At 37.9% G+C, this 17,071-nt stretch overlaps 1 protein-coding gene across 2 annotated transcripts in view; it reads right to left on the bottom strand.

The window, feature by feature from the left end:
• negr1 (neuronal growth regulator 1) overlaps window positions 1–17,071 on the bottom strand; it is a 154,316-nt gene that overhangs the window by 96,424 nt on the left and 40,821 nt on the right. For both annotated transcript variants that reach the window (XM_086089000.1, XM_086089001.1), the window contains exon 2: window positions 15,797–16,035. In XM_086089000.1, coding sequence (XP_085945126.1) covers window positions 15,797–16,035 — 239 coding nt within the window. The remainder of the gene's footprint in view (window positions 1–15,796; window positions 16,036–17,071) is intronic.

The raw sequence follows: 17,071 nt of genomic DNA on the forward strand, positions 1-17,071 counted from the left end.
ACGCACCCTTTGTGCATGAGGCCCCTGGTAAGGTGGCGTCACTTACAATGCTAAATAGATCATTTTTCTAAAAGTATTCCTAAATAAATTAGCTGATTATATAGAATAAAACCACTGTTCAGATTTTGGAGGTGTCATGAAAGAAAAAAATATTAGCATCAAAATCACTGTTTTGCTTGAAGTTTGTTTACACAGCAAGCAAGTGACTGAGTATATTAGAATGTACCTATGTTTTCCTGCTGATTACTAGAGAATAGAAAAAGGGTAGAATCAAACGTGTTATTTCAGGTGAAAGAAGACAGTCTTTTCATTCATTTAGTAGATTTGATCTCAAAATAATCATAAAACCTATTTTGTGGGTCTTGAAAAATTCGTCAAAATGCTCTAAAATCTCTGGCCCTCTAGGTTTGTAATCAGTGCAAATGGCTGGCAATGAATGAGTTAATAAGTGCCAATCCGTCAGATGCACTTTGTGAAATGATTAGCGCATTTTAATCACAGTTTGCGTTTCAAGCAACGTAGAACCTTTCAATGTGGAACGCTAGTTAATGCACCCATTGCTGGTACACCTATTTCACCGCCGGACATATCAGAGCTCATTTAATGGACGAACAAGAGTTCAAAAAGAGGAATCACAACAATGCTATAGCTAATAGGAATCAAATTTCATTAAATGGATGTCTTGTCAAATGCAAATTTTGCCTCACAAATGTGAAACCGCTTATTTCAAGTCTTGCAGTACATGCTGCATGTGTCTGCCGTTTCATTCAAATGTATACAATGTAAGCTGATGATATTTCAGTCGTGATAATTTTTACAGCATAACACGCTAAGCCATAAAGTAATAAAATGCAATACAGACATTTATGGTAAAACTAAAACGTACTGTTTCCCCCCCAACCATTGAATTGGCACCAGCAGCAATATTGGCAGTAGAAATGGGAGAGTGGCAGAGTGGAGTGGCAGAAGCCGAGATATAACCCTTATCAGCCTTTATTACTCGTCTGCTTGGCATCTCCTCATATTCCTCCTGCTTGTGGCTAAGACGTTGGCTAGATGAATAAAGAATGGAGATGTGAGGAATGGTGGCAGAGAGCAAATGACTTAAGACACAAATACATTCCAAGCAAGTGCACATTGGCTTATGAGCATTATTCCATAATGGAATCATTACCAAAGATGAATTCAGCGATTCACCCTCCTAATGTTCCACAGAAATTAGCCTGAGGGAGTGATGATTGTGTGTGATGGTGTGCTACAGTGTGATATCAACTATGTCGGATAACACGCAAGCTTCTGTTCTAATGTAAGATTTGATGTGTGTGGAAATGGTTGTTTTTCTCGACAGAAATTCTCTTGTAAAACATATTTGCTGTTCAAATAGATGATAAAAGTATGCAAGTCTTTGAATATTGAAGTTTATACAATCTACATGAGTATTATATAAGTGAATCAGGCTGATGAATACATTAAAAAACAATCGGTGGCTATGGCTATTCAATACACAAAAACAGTCACTTCATGTCAAAAGGATATTTGTTTAGTTTAATGTAATAGTAATGATTTTTGTAATACTTAATAATTCCCAAATGTTTAGCATAATAGTCTGTCAAGACTATTGGTACAAAACAATTCCACGCTTACATTCCATACACTGACAAAATCTTAGTAAGGGTTACTGATGCCGATGAAGATTACAATCTACTCTATTGTGTAATTTGTGCCATGGTAATTCATGATTTAATGAAGTCAACTTATGAAAATAAACATTTTGAAATCTCACGAGTGGCAATCTTCAATGGGTTAGCAGAGCTGGGCATGTAATTCAAAGCTACACTATCACCCAGTTGGTGATATTGCATTCTAATTTATTCATGCTAATCTTTCAGCCTTGTGCTTGGGATAAACAAAACTCCTCTGCTTGGGCAATACTTTTTACATTCTCAAGATCACTGGTTGTTTTCAATCAGCACAGATGTCAGCACGAATCTGAGATAAGATCCATTTGAAATCATCTTTAAAGATTTAAATCATTCCATTGACAACAAAAGAGTCATCCTCTCGAAGTTTTACAGCATGTGTGCGGAAAATCAATGGCCGGACCGGAATGCAACGTGAAAGGTCAGAGTTCAGCATTTTAAAGTCCAGGTCATGATTAATGTCTAGGGAGCTTTCGCTGACTTGCTTCATGCAGTCTTAAGAAAGAACTCTTCACAGTATGTGTTGAAGGCTGCTCTTTAACATGGAGCCTTCCACTCAGACTAATGGAATGGATTAAGACAGTTGCTGCTGTAGCCCACAATTCAAAATCCCAAAAGAGTTTCTGCATTTATAAAACTTGCCAAAGGAAATATTCTTTAGCCTAGAAAAAAACATACACTGATTAAAATATTACGCATTTTTAGCAACTTTGATTATTCATTCCTTCATTCCCTGAACTGCTTATCTTCGCAAATGGTATAATTCTCAATCAATTTCTTTATAAATCGAGGGCTTAAAAGCAGAACATGGCAACTTGTATCTGTTAATTAACCGGCAAATGTTAGCATGCTGCTACTATAAAGAACTGTACTTACTATATGTCTGAGGCCATGTCCACAAGTAGAGCGATACTTTAAAAAACACATATTGCACTCTGGAGTGAAAAAGGCCTACACCCACAAAAATCAATGTATAGTACTGCATGAAAACACATTTGTAAGATCTCAAGTGCATTATTGGCTAATCTGAACATTTTCAGCAGTAAAAAGTTAACATTTTGTCCACAACTACATTCATTTTCATGTACAATTAATACCTTTAAAAAAATATTTTTTCCACTTGCTGTCAACTGAAGATGAGGAAGCTGTGCTGAGCACGTAGGTATCGACCAATCATGGCTCACCTGTTTCCTCAGAGCCATGAGTCCTGAGTTGATAAAAAAAAAATCATTCTATCCAAGCTTAACCTTGAACTGACTTTTTAAAACTGAACTGCTTATTAAACAAATGAAAAGGTCTGTTATTGCTCAACACAGTATTGCTTTGTCAGATTTGTGGACGCTCGAATTGAACTCCATCAAATTATGATTAAAAAAGATTGATTTGTGCTGTAAAAAAAAAAAGGACTTAAGTCTATATCAATTACTTTTTTTCTCTCACCCATACAAAGCCATATATTCATGCATCTGCATATTCCGTGATGTTTTATTGGAAATCCCTATTTGCTGAGGGATGTTCATTTTTGAAAGACTTTTAGGAAATGAAATGTTCAACTCTCCAGCCTTAAAATGCTTCTGGCGGCGTGTCATGAGAAAAAAGAACCTTGCTTGAGCTTCTGTTAGCCATCTCCATCAGTGCCATATGTGGAACTGTCCTTGTTCGTGCACTACTAATGACATTAGAGAGCTATTTCCTTAAAATATTCATGTCAATCTCTAATTAGATCCTTGGACAAGGATGAAGTCTTAATTTTCAAAGCTTAAACACGTCGTTTCTTTGACTGCCCTGTCTCTGTCCTGACTCATGTTTAATTGTGATGAGTCATAAAGTATGCCATATGAAATACTGTGGCTGTATGTTGCCTACTGCAAACGTATAAGGACTCCACAAGTATCCATGGGCACTTTTAGTTCAGTGTCAGCTGCCACATTCATTCTCTGATGGCGCCCAATATCGACTACAGTGTGGTAGGACGTGTGTGAACAACACGTGTGTACTACAGAGCAATCCAGTCCCACTGAGGTGTTTCGAAAGGCCAAAGTCATGAATATTCAATAAATTGCTCATTATGGGAAAAACCCTGAGCTTGTGCTTTGCAGAATACAGATGTCAGCCCATTGCGTTTGTTTAGACTCTCCCTTTGGACTGCTTGTTCACAGATTCCTCAAATAAAGGCATTCATACTCAACACCAGCAGATCTGATCTTGTTAAATATGTCATTTCAATGATTTTCTATGTCTTTGGATTCAAGTTGTCATGCCTCAGTGATGATGTCAGAGCAGAAATAACAGTTTGCAAGGCATGCTCTTGATTTGCACTGGAGCCTGCAGATGAATTCGACAGATGAGACAGGTGAATATCCTCCACTGCTGGTGGTCAGTCTGGAGTCAGTGTGATGCATGCAGTAGTGCTGCGGGGACGAGGAGCACAGCCAGTGATATTTATCTGGCCAATTAAGGCCAGTGTTTCTCTCTAGATGTCTGCCAATGCTTCAGCCCCTGAAAATCTGTTTCACCGCAATTCTAATTGTGATAAAGTGTATGATAAACAAAGCCTGAGGACTGTGGACTGTGCTTTAATCCACACAGTAGACACCAAACTCAAACTAGGTTCTCTGAGGCAGAGCTATGCTAGAAATGAAAATGGCCTTCCCAAAATGCTTCCCACAAAGTAGGAAGAATAGGATTATCTGAAGATACTGTTACGCATGAAAAATCTAATGCAGACAGTGTTTTATTTTTGTTTCTTAGCTTTTTTGAAATGTTGACAATCTTTTTCTAAACGCCCTGCGTACACCATCTGCTTATGCTCTTCTGTTTTCCAAAAATATTTTCTTTCATATTTACACGGGCTGCAGGTATTTACAGTTGAAATCTGTCTCCACTGGTCACAATGCAAAAGTGTCCTTGGGTCGCTTGAAAGGTGCCTTTATACAGTGGTTGCCTTGATTTTGAGATACAAGCCGTCACACAGCCAATTATTGTTTTCTTTGACTTGCGCACACATTTGAGATACGAGCGCTGCATGGTGGCAGTGGCTCAACAAATTTCACAACAAGCAATAGTTTGGCAGAAAGTATTATTAAATAATACTTTTAATATATACTTATATGTATATATATATATATATATATATATATATATATATATATATATATATTATTATTATTATTATTATATATACTTATAATATTTTTTGCCACTCAGTTTAAGTTTATGACAACAGACAATTGCATGTGTGTTTAAACCAATCACATACATACCCTTGCTTTAAAGACTAATTATTGCTAACACATAATGGAGAGCGCCATAGGCATGTCAGTATGTGCCGCTAAGATAAGCAGCTCAGAGAAGTAAGGTGGACTGGGACCGTTTCAAGATTTGAGTGACATAATGACAATTTATTAGTGATGAACAAAAAAATATGTTGCTTTCTACACACTCACACTCTCACGACAGCGTATTAGGGCCACGTATAAATAATTTTTTTTAGAGGGCGGGCGTAATATTTCGAGAAAAAAACTCGCAATTTTGCGACATTATAAAGTGACAGATTTGCGAGAAAAAAACTCAGAAAGTTATGAGAACTACACGTTAAGTACGACTCGACTGTTTGTGCCAATACTTTCCAGTCGGATTTCCAAATATGGAGATAGTAATTGCTTTAGCAGAGATTAACCATTTTACGTTAAGCATTTGCTCATTGAAGCGTTGTGTACGATCACTGGCTAGCGACAAAGACGCCTCACTTTGCGAAGGTCCACACCCATGCGATCAAACATTTAAGTTAATTTGTTAAAATGTGTATTTACTTGTACATTTATGTTTCCAGAATTATTATTTACACGTTCATACATTTTAGTTTTTTTTTTTTGTACAAGTATCTAAGTTGATGTGTCGAATCTGCTGCTCTCCGTCATTCACTAGCATTTACATAAAGTTTTGCTAGCATCTGATTGTTTGGTGTTAGTCAGCATATAGGGGATCAGGAAGTGTTGTCGCTCTAGCTGCGGTGAATGACGAGTAAAGAATTAATCTGTCTCCATCCTGCCTTTTTATTTTATAAACAGTGTCCCATTAACCACCAACGAATCCTCACATGATTAGACTATAGCTACGCTACGCGTATTTCTCGTAAGTTTCAGAATTTTTTTCTCGCAAATCTGCCACTTTATAGTGGCAAATTTGTCACTTTATAAACTCGCAAATTAACTGTTTTTTTCTCCATTTCTCTACCCGACTTTATAAATTGGCAAATTTGCGAGTTTTTCTCTCTGAATATTGCCCCCGCCCACTAAAAAAATATATTTATACGTGGCCCTAATACCCCGTCGTACACTCTCACCACAGTTTGTCTGCAACATTAAAGCCAGGATGTTTGAATGCCTCACTACCCCACTGAGACACTTACAAGGTATCCCCCTTTGGAAAGTTACTTTAATTACTTAATTGTGAACATTTGATTATAGCGCATACAGAGTCATGAGGGTATTTGTGTATGAAATGCAAAGCATTAAAAAATAGTCTTAAATAATAGAAAATAACCACCAAAAATAAGTAAGATACAATGTACCTAATGAACCGCAGGGGTGCGTTGAGTCAGTCTCAGGGGTTTGTTGGAGGTCAAGACACACCCGACTCTTATGATTTGTGATGATACGCCTCGCTTGGCCATAATTGGCTGCAGTTGATCACGCTACATTGCTTGGCCCATCTGTGCTGCAGAGAATTTGGTGCGCGCAGTGGTCGACTTGTGACTGTTGTGTTAGTTACTATGTACAGTGATTTCTTTATTATAGTAATCCCTTCATATTGACTATGTCAAGCAAAAAAAAGAAAATGTGCAATGTGAATTCCTCTGCTCTTTTCATTTTATCTTCTGCCCTTGGGCTCCATCTTAAAAAAACAGCAGTGGTTGTTTTTAAGTGCTCTATAAATATAGATATATAGACATTTAATTTTTCCATATAGAAGGGTTAGGTGAATGCAAATAGGAAACTGCTGGGTTTCAGTACCGCCAACTAGGTTAAGAACCACTGATCTAGGTACAATAAATGCAAACAATTTTAACACTGCCTTTGACAAGTATACTTGTCAATTATAATTTTTTTGACGGGGATAGATAAGGGAGAATCTTGGAATGCTCCACTATTAATGTCAAACTTTGAAACAACTTTACTGATGCTCAACCACCAGTAGATGACATCATTGCCCCATTTTATATGAAATAAACATAGTTTGAGAGTTCATGGGAATGGCTGCAACCTACATTTTTCTACTGTCGATTATAAAAGAACGGGACAAGTCAAAAAGGGGAGAGTCTATTCTGTCATTTGGCAGATTTGGTTTATATATAATTATTGAACAGAATATCGTGTGGGTATTGAACATTTTGAAATTTTCTAAAATGACTGGCAGTGAATGAGTTAAAAAGTAACTAGCATAGAACTTAGATGTCAATTATGGTATATTGTGTTTTTTCTTTGTTTGGATTGTGGGTGAGCTGGAGCCAATCCCAGGTGACTTTACACCTTGGCCTGATCATATGGCACATACAAACAACCATCCATATGCAGGACAGTTTAGAGTTTTTAATCATACTAAAAAGCATGCTTTTGGAATGTGGGAGTAAGTTGGAGTGCCTGCAAGAAACCCACGCAAGCGCAGGCAGAACGTGCTAACATCCCCACAGGGATGTTTCAATGGAGTTCAAAGCTGGGCCTGCTAATTAATTACGCTGTCATTGTATAATACGGCAAAAATCTCCAACGTAAGTGGCTACTGGCTAGCATGCAGCTAGCTGTTAGCATTACCTACGGGTGCCTGGCTGGTAGCTGTAAATGAATTTGACAGCTGGTAACTGGCTTACTTGAATTATTTTTCAATATTCTGGACCAAGGCTACTTTGTAATTCACAATCCATGTTTGAAGGAAGGAAATGGGCCTTAACTTACACTTTGAGGTATTTTTATTATTAAAAAAAAAAAGAAAGAAGATAAATAGAACTTTGTCTTAGTTTACCCATAACAAAAGAAATACATTCAACTCAACTCAAAATGTCAATCATAGCCGTTTAGATTGTAGGAACACAAGTTTAAGCCCTTGGTACCTTGTTATTTTACACATGGACCAAATGAGAATGTTTCTGCCTCATATTTCACTTAAAGTTTTGTTCCTAAATCCTAAACAGTTTTGTTAGACATTTTGATTTTTTTTTTATTTAATGGGGAAAAGCCTTTTACAAAATAAACAAAGACAAACTACTATTGATCTTCTTTTCTTTTATTTTTTTTGCTGATCCGAAAAACTATCCAATCCGCGGCTCAAATCCGTGATCCGACCCGAACCGTGACTTTTGTGATCCGTTGCACCACTAGAAACCAATCAGTCAATAGGTTTTATGGGAAGATTCTGATGTGTAGTACATACAGTATACAGTTAGCGCCTACAACTGGACGGTGCTGTGTCATCCTTGGTCTATTAAAAGAGGATTAACTGTAAAGACGATAGTTAGCTGCTAGGCCTAAAAAATGTTTCAAGCAAAAATTCACTTTATAAATCAATGTTGTTGGTGGCTGTAGGGTACCAACCGAGTTATATTGTCTTTTTCCAATTACGCTAGGTGATACTTTGTTCTCCCATAGCTCTTTGTTAGCACTACCAATTATATATTGCTTGACACACTTCTGGTGACCTCAATGCAACAATTTGGATGGGTGTGGGATACTGCTTCTTGACAAAGACCAGAACGTGAGCTAGTAATGAAATGCTGAACATTTGTCTCACATTATATATGAGATGTACACATTTGCTGAAAGCGTAGATGTTATGTTTTAAAGTGACAGGATAACATTTGTGCTAGGTCATGCGGAAATCTGTTTCAAGTACACCTGCTAATTATTTATGAGAGTGACAGATTTATTGCATATTATGAATCCTCTGTGATTAGCTAGGCCGTGTTATTTAATTATGCCTTTTCTCTTTTCTGACTTAGTGAATGGATCGACAACCTGGAACTTCAAGCCTCCACATATTCGTCTGAGTCATCCTAGAGGGGCGGGCGGTGAGTTCTCTTTTCAGGTCTGCTCTGATCCATAGTAATGTCCATGAGCTGTTTCATCACATGGCGGATTATGTCTTGACATTTGTAAAATTGTTAACCCTTTACAGGACTACATCACATGTGATCATCTTGTCTAATTTAAAGAAATCATGAAAATCCTACATTCATGTTACAATCATGTATAGGTCTGTACTAATTGCATTAACTGTATTTTTTGTGAGGATTTAAATAAACATGCAGCATACATTGTGTTGGCGAAATGTGTAAATACATGTCAACAGCTTGAGCAAAAAGTGCGTGTTGTGATTAAACAGACTACCAAGGGCCATAAGAGTGAAACGCCTCAACCCCCTTTCACTGTGACAAGATATTCTTAGACAGGGTGCATATTTAATGCATTAACACATTTGCAATCTTAATTAACAGAGAAGGATGGAGGCTGAGCGGTGTGGTTGGAATGATAACAATCTCTCATTCCTCAGTACAAGATGAGAAAATGCTCAGAATCTATAAATAGGTCAGCATGTGTAAAATGTTGCTTTAAAAAAACATTACATTTCACTAATTCAGCATATTCCAATGACCTTGATGTTTCTCCAATGCTTCCAAAGCTGTTACACCAGAGCAATTGTATTTTTCTTAATTCTACATCATTCTTAAGGGTGCTGTTTAATAAGAATGGAGCGTTGTGAAGAGACCGCGGCACCTGATTTAGTGAGGTGAAACGGAGCTGTGATTTGGATAAATGTCATACGGAGATTCAAAGATTAGGAGATATAAGACAGCAGCCATATTCAAACTTCCTCTTGCCTTTAATGCACAGCATATGATTTGTATTTTAAAAAGTTTAACAATACCCTATGATTGCTTTAGCTGTAATGATGGTTGGAATGGGCATAATGATCAATTTGTTTGTTAAATTTGTTTAAAATTTAGTGGATTATATAGAATTGATTGTTGATTAATTGTGTCTTAAGCGCGTGCTATTAGCTGCAACCAGCAGAAATACTATTGATTCAGTCTAAACAAGTGAATGATCTGAAAAAGCACATGGTCCCACCAAATGAACCTTAGCTATGCAGACCTCTGCTATAACAGCATCATTTTGCTTACTTTCATTGCTGGCATTGAGACACCTAATTAGGTATAACCTGATTAATTACGGTAAGATACATTTTTAAATAGCTAATCAAGAAAAAAAATGGGTCTTATTCATAAAATTGGACCAAATTTTCGATTGAATTTTAAACCGTCACACAAAAAGTAGTCTGGCAAGCCACACCCATTTCCTTGATCGAAAGGAAGTGGGCAGGTTTCCATTGGCCGCTGTTCGGCCAGGTTTAAATCAAACCGTGGAATCAATTTTGTTAATTTGCCGTGATGTATTCTTCGTGAGTAACGTCACTTTTCGGCAGAGGAAGTCCATCCTAACATTTAAAATGGTGCGCAGGAGAGACGATAGTTTTCATTCAGCAGTAAAACTAAAGTAAAAAACAAAAAAAACACAGTCAACAAAACCCCAGTAGCTGACAGCACTGGAAGCATTTATTTCAGAAGAAGACGTGTCAAGACCACGAATTTACATATGAACGGACGAGCAATGTCGCTTAATTGCCGTTGCGAGAACTGAAGTCACGGACGGCCATCTTACGTTGCCACTCGCTAAGGCTGCCTAACCTGAATACATTGATTTCTCCATCGCATTTTCATGTTATGTTCTGCCACTACGGCAAAATTGCCATCATGTATGGCATACGTTATACTAATAACACCGGGAGAAGTGCTACATCCCCATTTCGTAAAAATACAATAACTCGATCTGAGTCACACATGTTCAACACGCATACAATAGGTCAGAATATGAAGGAAACGCCCACAAGTCCTTTTTCTAACATCACACCCGCTCTTCGCTGATTGGTTTTAAATCATATTTAACCCCATGTATCGAGATACATAATAAATTGTCTCTTACTGGTGAGATTCACACCCCTATGCGGTTGAATCGCATTTGACTACGTGACTTGGTGTGTGACAGGCCTCTCACACGAGTCCATCCATTAGGAAATCAAGCCGTTACGAAACATATCATCATACTGCTGAAAACTGGCACAGTGGCTTCAGCTGGCTTGTGCCATATGGCCAGTTGTAAAGAGCTGCTCTGACCCGGAACACCCCCGGTAAGATTCCCATTACAGAATGTTGTACAGTAAGCCAACAACTACAATAACATGATGATCCTGTAGTGATCATTACTGTCTGCCAAGCAGATGACATCAGTTGATCACATGATATTTGGAGGTTTGGTGTGAATAGGAAATATCCGCATAAGTAAAGAGACATGAAAGCAGCACTGATGCTTGCAGGTAAGAACAAATGTTGCATTGAAAATATAGTTGTTGGAGTTTGTCAGAAAGATTACAAAAAAATTACACAACCAATGTATTTCGTTAGTGGGATTATGCAAAAACTACACAACAAATGTGCCGAGTAAGCCTAACCGTTTTGTGAAGGTAACAATTTGATTCCGTTATGTGTCTTAGTGATCACTCCATAATCTTATTGCAAAGGTGTGCATTTCCCATCTATTGCACCCTTTGCGCACCTAGTTTAGACCATTTAAAACCAATTAAGACCAAGTTTGGTACACATACCATGAGACATTTGTGTAGGTTCACCCCCTTTGTGAGTGTTGACTAAGGCAGTATATGACAGGGAATCATTTTGGAGGGGTTAGACCTTCTTCCACATCTGTGTGGTAGATTAAGCTCCATGACTGTGTATTTGATCGTTCTGGTATTATTCTAATATTTAACTTTTTTAGCATTAAATCTGGTCCTCTTTCTGGTCATTCATAGTATAGCAAGCGTGAAAGACAAAAGAGCCAACAGAAGTTCAGACAGAATTTATCAAAGGCCTCCCACATAATAAACCCATAAAAATAGATGTTTCACCTCATCTGACTTTAAGCACCTAAGAGATGTTATACATGTTGCTTCACTGATGCATTGACTTTCACATAATCACATAATGGTGATGTCAATGGAAAAGCATTGCAATATGTTATTACCAAATACAATGATACCTTGATTTATAAATAAAATAAAATCAATATCTCCAACTGAAATTAATTGAGATTGAAATAATCTGTTCTGGGCTTTGAAGCACCACCACCAGTTTTTTAGTTACGTTTTAAAAAAGTAAAACAGACTAAAAGAGAATGTATGTATTTTTTACAAAGCATCATTACTGTGCATTGACACAAGCCAGAAATCAAAACAATGAAAAAAATGCTGTAAATTGGGGTGCTCGTTACTCAAAGCACCACTGATTAAAATGAGTAAGGATGAAAAAGTGCTTCCAAGTCTACATGATACCAATGCTATTGTCCTGGACACTTCCGCATTAAAACTGATTTATATTCATGACCCTTCTGAAAGTAACCCTTTACGAAAGGGATGTGAGCGTGAGCTTCTTTTCAAAAGCCTCTTGCCTCCCAGTGTAATGGACAACCACGCAAGCATGGACGATTGTTCAAAAGACACTTACGGGCGTATTCATACCAACCACAGCTCCACTTTATACCCACTCGCTTTTAAACTGCAGAGCAAGCAGATGGATGTTGGCATATTACGGCTTAGAAAAGATGTAAAAACAGCACGGCCTGAGAGCACTGCAAATTCTGAGCTCATGTTCATGGTAGGCAATGGGTTTTTAACTGGCATAAATTAGGGATGGGTGAAATGGCCTCAAAATTATATGACAATATTTTGAGGCAGTATTGTATTTCTGATGATATTGAATGGCCTTTAACAGTAATTGCAGTTTTATCGGCTGCCGCCTTTATTAGTATTTGTGCAAACAAAAATGTTCTTGTCACCAGTACCTGATACATGTGCCTATCTATACGGCATCCGACCGGTCACGTTGAAGCGTCGCTAATGGTGAGTGATATTTTTAATCTGTTTCTATACTGATCTTTCAAATTATGTCTTCACATGCTCAGTGGCAGTCAGTAATACAGTAAAAAATGGAGGGAAATGTACTTCCAGTGCTACCAAAATATTAAGTGCTCTTAGTAAAAAAAAAAATTTTTAATCGTTAGTCTGGAGCGCTGTGTACGTCCAGGTGACATTCTACAGGGACGCCCTACAGAGTATCCCGGCGTACTGTATCACAGCCTGGTTCAAGGGGTGCATGGCAGCGGATAGGAGAACACTGCAGAGAGTGATCATCACAGAACAGAAGATCACTAGTTGTTTCTGGCCAGCCTGGAGGACAGCCCTTGCTACCTCAGCAAAGCTGGTAACATAAACAAGGATGCCTCTCACCTTAGTGACTACCTGTACAAACTGTTACCCTCAGGCCGTCGCTCCAGGTCACAACGACTCGGACAAACAGGCAGAGATATATCCCGACAATAAACAACTCCAAAGCCAAAACCATGACAACCGTTCTAAGAACTGTCTTAATCATCAACCAGATAGCCACACAATAATCGCTGATCATCTGTATAATGAATGAATTTCATAAACACACACACACATAAAACAAATTTTGACTAGATTACACAACATTTAAAGAGATCTTTAAATGTCCCAATCATGCCTTGTAAACTAAATCCAATCATTTTCCAACCAATGCGCCTCATCACTAGCCACTGCCCTGTTGTGAATGAAAAAAACAGAACGCTATTAACTCTTCTGACAGCTTGACTGATAATTCCCTCATATATATTCGTTACCAAAAGAGTTATAAACCTCAGTTTTATCACAATAAAGAAATATGACATGGCATTGGGAAAATAGACTTTAGAGAAAGCTGACAAGCAACAGTTTGATGATACCAGATACAAACTCAGCCAAGACTGCAGTGACAGTGAATACATTCCTTGTGGTCTCAGCCTTTCAATCTTTCAAATACAATCTTTGACTATGTTACAGAGAGTATCACAAAATCAGATAAAATTTTGTCCTCCAAGGATATATGCTGCATGTTTATGATGTTCAATACATTTGAAGAACTGCTCTTCAATTCAGTGTCACATACAGAATGCTACCACCCAATTCACATCAGTCTCAAAGAATATATGTATTTTTGTCTGCTATCATAAAGCAAGGAGACTGAATTAAAGCTGCCTTTGTCAACCAAACCTCTATTTTGTGCTGCACAGCATTCAGCAGAAAAATATACCCCACATTGCTGGTTCACATCCACCAAAAAAATGTCAGATTTTCAGTCATTCTGTACTATAAACTCTCAAAGCACATGCTCTTCCACTAAGATGAGAAAAAATCAGCACATATGAGTTGTAATTATGAGTGACATTAATTAGTTACTTGAATAAGACATCTATTTGAACACATCAAAAGACTATAAAGACTTTGATATTCTAATGTCTTAAAAAATGATGAAATACATTACATTTAGTATCAAGGACTGCACAAGTATACAGTATGTTGTGTTTAATAATTCTTAAGCATAATTGCCATTCCGTGCAACCACTGGTTCAGATTATCAGGGGCCAACAATATCAATACTATTTGTTATAATGCATGGGTCTTCACTTACCGTTACCAGTAGTGATGGCAAAATGAAGCTTCATGAAGCATTTGCGATATTTTTTCACTCCTCTAGATGGCACTCATGATTCAAAGATGCAATGCAAATGTAATCCATTTTCATTGCACTTGCCTTTATCTTTAAACCAGAGCACCATCTACAGGAGTCAAAAAATATCGCAAATGCTTCATGAAGCTTCATTTTGCCATCACTAGTGTTAGGGTGTCAGAGGAATTTCCATATGCACCCCGTGTTGATGGGAGCAAACAAGTTCTGGTTGGATGAAACTTCCACTTGTGCTAATCCACCCCTACAGTGTATTGAAAAGGAAGTGTTGAACCCCATGAAGTAACTTGGAAAGAGGGAATAAGTGAACTACAGCAGATAGTATTTATTCAGTATTATATGGCAAGAACTGGTGTGATGTGCAGCAGTGGTCCCCAAACTATTTTCCACCACGGACCGGTTCATACAAGTTCACAACTTTCGCGGACAGGCAACCCAGTTGGTTGAGGGAAAGGGGGGGGGGGGGGGGGGGTGTTTGGCTGTTCGGTGGCTGATTAATAAAAGGCTAACCACAAACGCAAATCCACAATGTATTTTTATGTACCTGTACTAACAAACACCATAACAAGGGTAACAACAACACTTTAATATGGTAATGCTTATGAATGATACGAGCAACGCAAAAACTTTGTAGATATAACAATAAATGTGAAGCCACATTTTTATGTAACTGTGCCACCATAACAAGCCACCACAGAACAAATCTAAAGTCCATGAGTAACTCAGTCACCATAACGCAAAATAAAGAGCCGCTCACCGCAAAGCGGGCCATCATGCGTGGCAATCACCTGTAGCTCTAAGTCCATGCACCTTATATGTGTCATAGGCTCCTGCGTCGTCTCATCACTGGGCCTTTTCTCTGTCGCAAAGAAACTTTCCAATTATGTCTGGTTTTTTTTACTCATTTTGCTAACTTATCGATTAGAATCAGCACTACGCGACTGAGATAATTAGCATCTTGACATGCGTCAAGAAACCGTCGTAAACAGAGAATCCGGTCACTTTTCAAAATAAAATATTTTTAAGCCTCGGCTAATTAATTAACCGGAAGTACAGTACGTTTTTTTTATTCTTTCAAAGTGGCCCACGGCCCGGTGGTTGGGGACCACTGAGGTACAGTACTAAATATTTGCAGCACAGTGACATTGCTTTCAATATAACGGGGCAAGAAAAGTACCACCCTGCTTCTACTGCCATGCCATATATACAGTAACACAAAAATTTTTTGGGGGGTATTTAACGTTAGATGTCCTACAGTACAGAGGAGTCAAAAAATATCGCAAATGCTTCATGAAGCTTCATTTTGCCATCACTAGTTACCAGTACATGTTTTTAAACCATTAGATAGATACACCCACAGAAAATCATCTCAAAACAGTGACAAACATTAAATACAATATGTACATACCTTTTACAATTAAGTTGAGAAGTTTAGGTCGTGGGTTGCGCTCGCTTTGAATTGAGCACGTGTACTGACCATCGTCCGTTACATCCACCTTCTGTATCTGAAGGCTGTATTCATGCTTGTCCCCAACGCTGGACACGATGGACACACGTGGGTCTGCGGACCACTGGTCATTCCCTGCAAAAATTATGCTTGAGCGGTTCAGCCAGGCTCCTTTTGAGATCCCATCCAACAGGTAGCACCTGTAGGAACAAAGAAGACTTTAGTCGGATTTGTGGACGTACAGCTTAAAAGTGTTTAACTCATTTGCTCCCAAAAACGTATAAAAACATTCTATTTTATATATTGCCATGGACCCAAAAACATTTGTATACAATTTTTACGTTTTCTTATGCTAGAGAATACAGAAGGCTTTGATGCAGCCTCTGACCTGAAGAGGTCGCTTAAAGCAATGGTAGTTATTAGAAAAAACGGCCAGCAGGTGGCAGCAGAGTATAAGAGATCAACCAGGGCCATGTTGCAACAAGCTGTTTTCCCCAGTGTTTTAAACAGATTTGATAATAATAATGATGAAACTTGGCTATATTCTAATGCTAATTGTTGCAAAATGGAAATAGATACTAAAAAAAAAAAAACTTTTTTTTTCCTGATGAAAGAAGAGACTAATCTTTCTTTTGGTAGGTTCCATGTTTTTATAGCAATAGAACACAATATTCTGTGTGCCTTGCAAAATCAGTCAAAATCCAGTAAAACAGCCAAGAGTGAAGGGGGCTGCTTCAGTGAAAATGGCTGGGAGTGAATGAGTTTAGATGAAATGAGAAAACAAAAAGTGTCTCATGCATGTATGTTTCGACCATGTCTGACAGTCAATGATACAGCTCAGTGGCCTTGTGGTAGAGCAGTGGTGTCAAACATACAGCCTGCGGGCTGGATTAAGCCCGCAGGGGGGTTTAATCCGCTCCGCGAGACGATTGTGTAAAGTAAAAAAATGTTTTAATGTCGGACCAATTAATCAGCCAGCCACAATCAAAACATCTAAATTCATAATTTCACAAGCAGTCCAATGATGAGCAATGCAACTTGTACATGGAATCGTCCTGGATGTCATTATTTTACACACAACCTAAAGTTACGGTTTGTTTAAAAAATAATAATAATTAAATCATAGACCGACATAAACGTGTTAAATACGACACAAATTAAATTACTGGTACCACAAATACATATGACTAAGATTAACGCCCTTATAACTTCATTAACTGTGCCACACAACGCATT

This window comes from Leptonotus elevatus, chromosome 11, assembly GCF_054856555.1.
Source record: "Leptonotus elevatus isolate MCC_2025b chromosome 11, RoL_Lele_1.0, whole genome shotgun sequence".
In the NCBI taxonomy this organism is placed as follows: domain Eukaryota; kingdom Metazoa; phylum Chordata; class Actinopteri; order Syngnathiformes; family Syngnathidae; genus Leptonotus; species Leptonotus elevatus.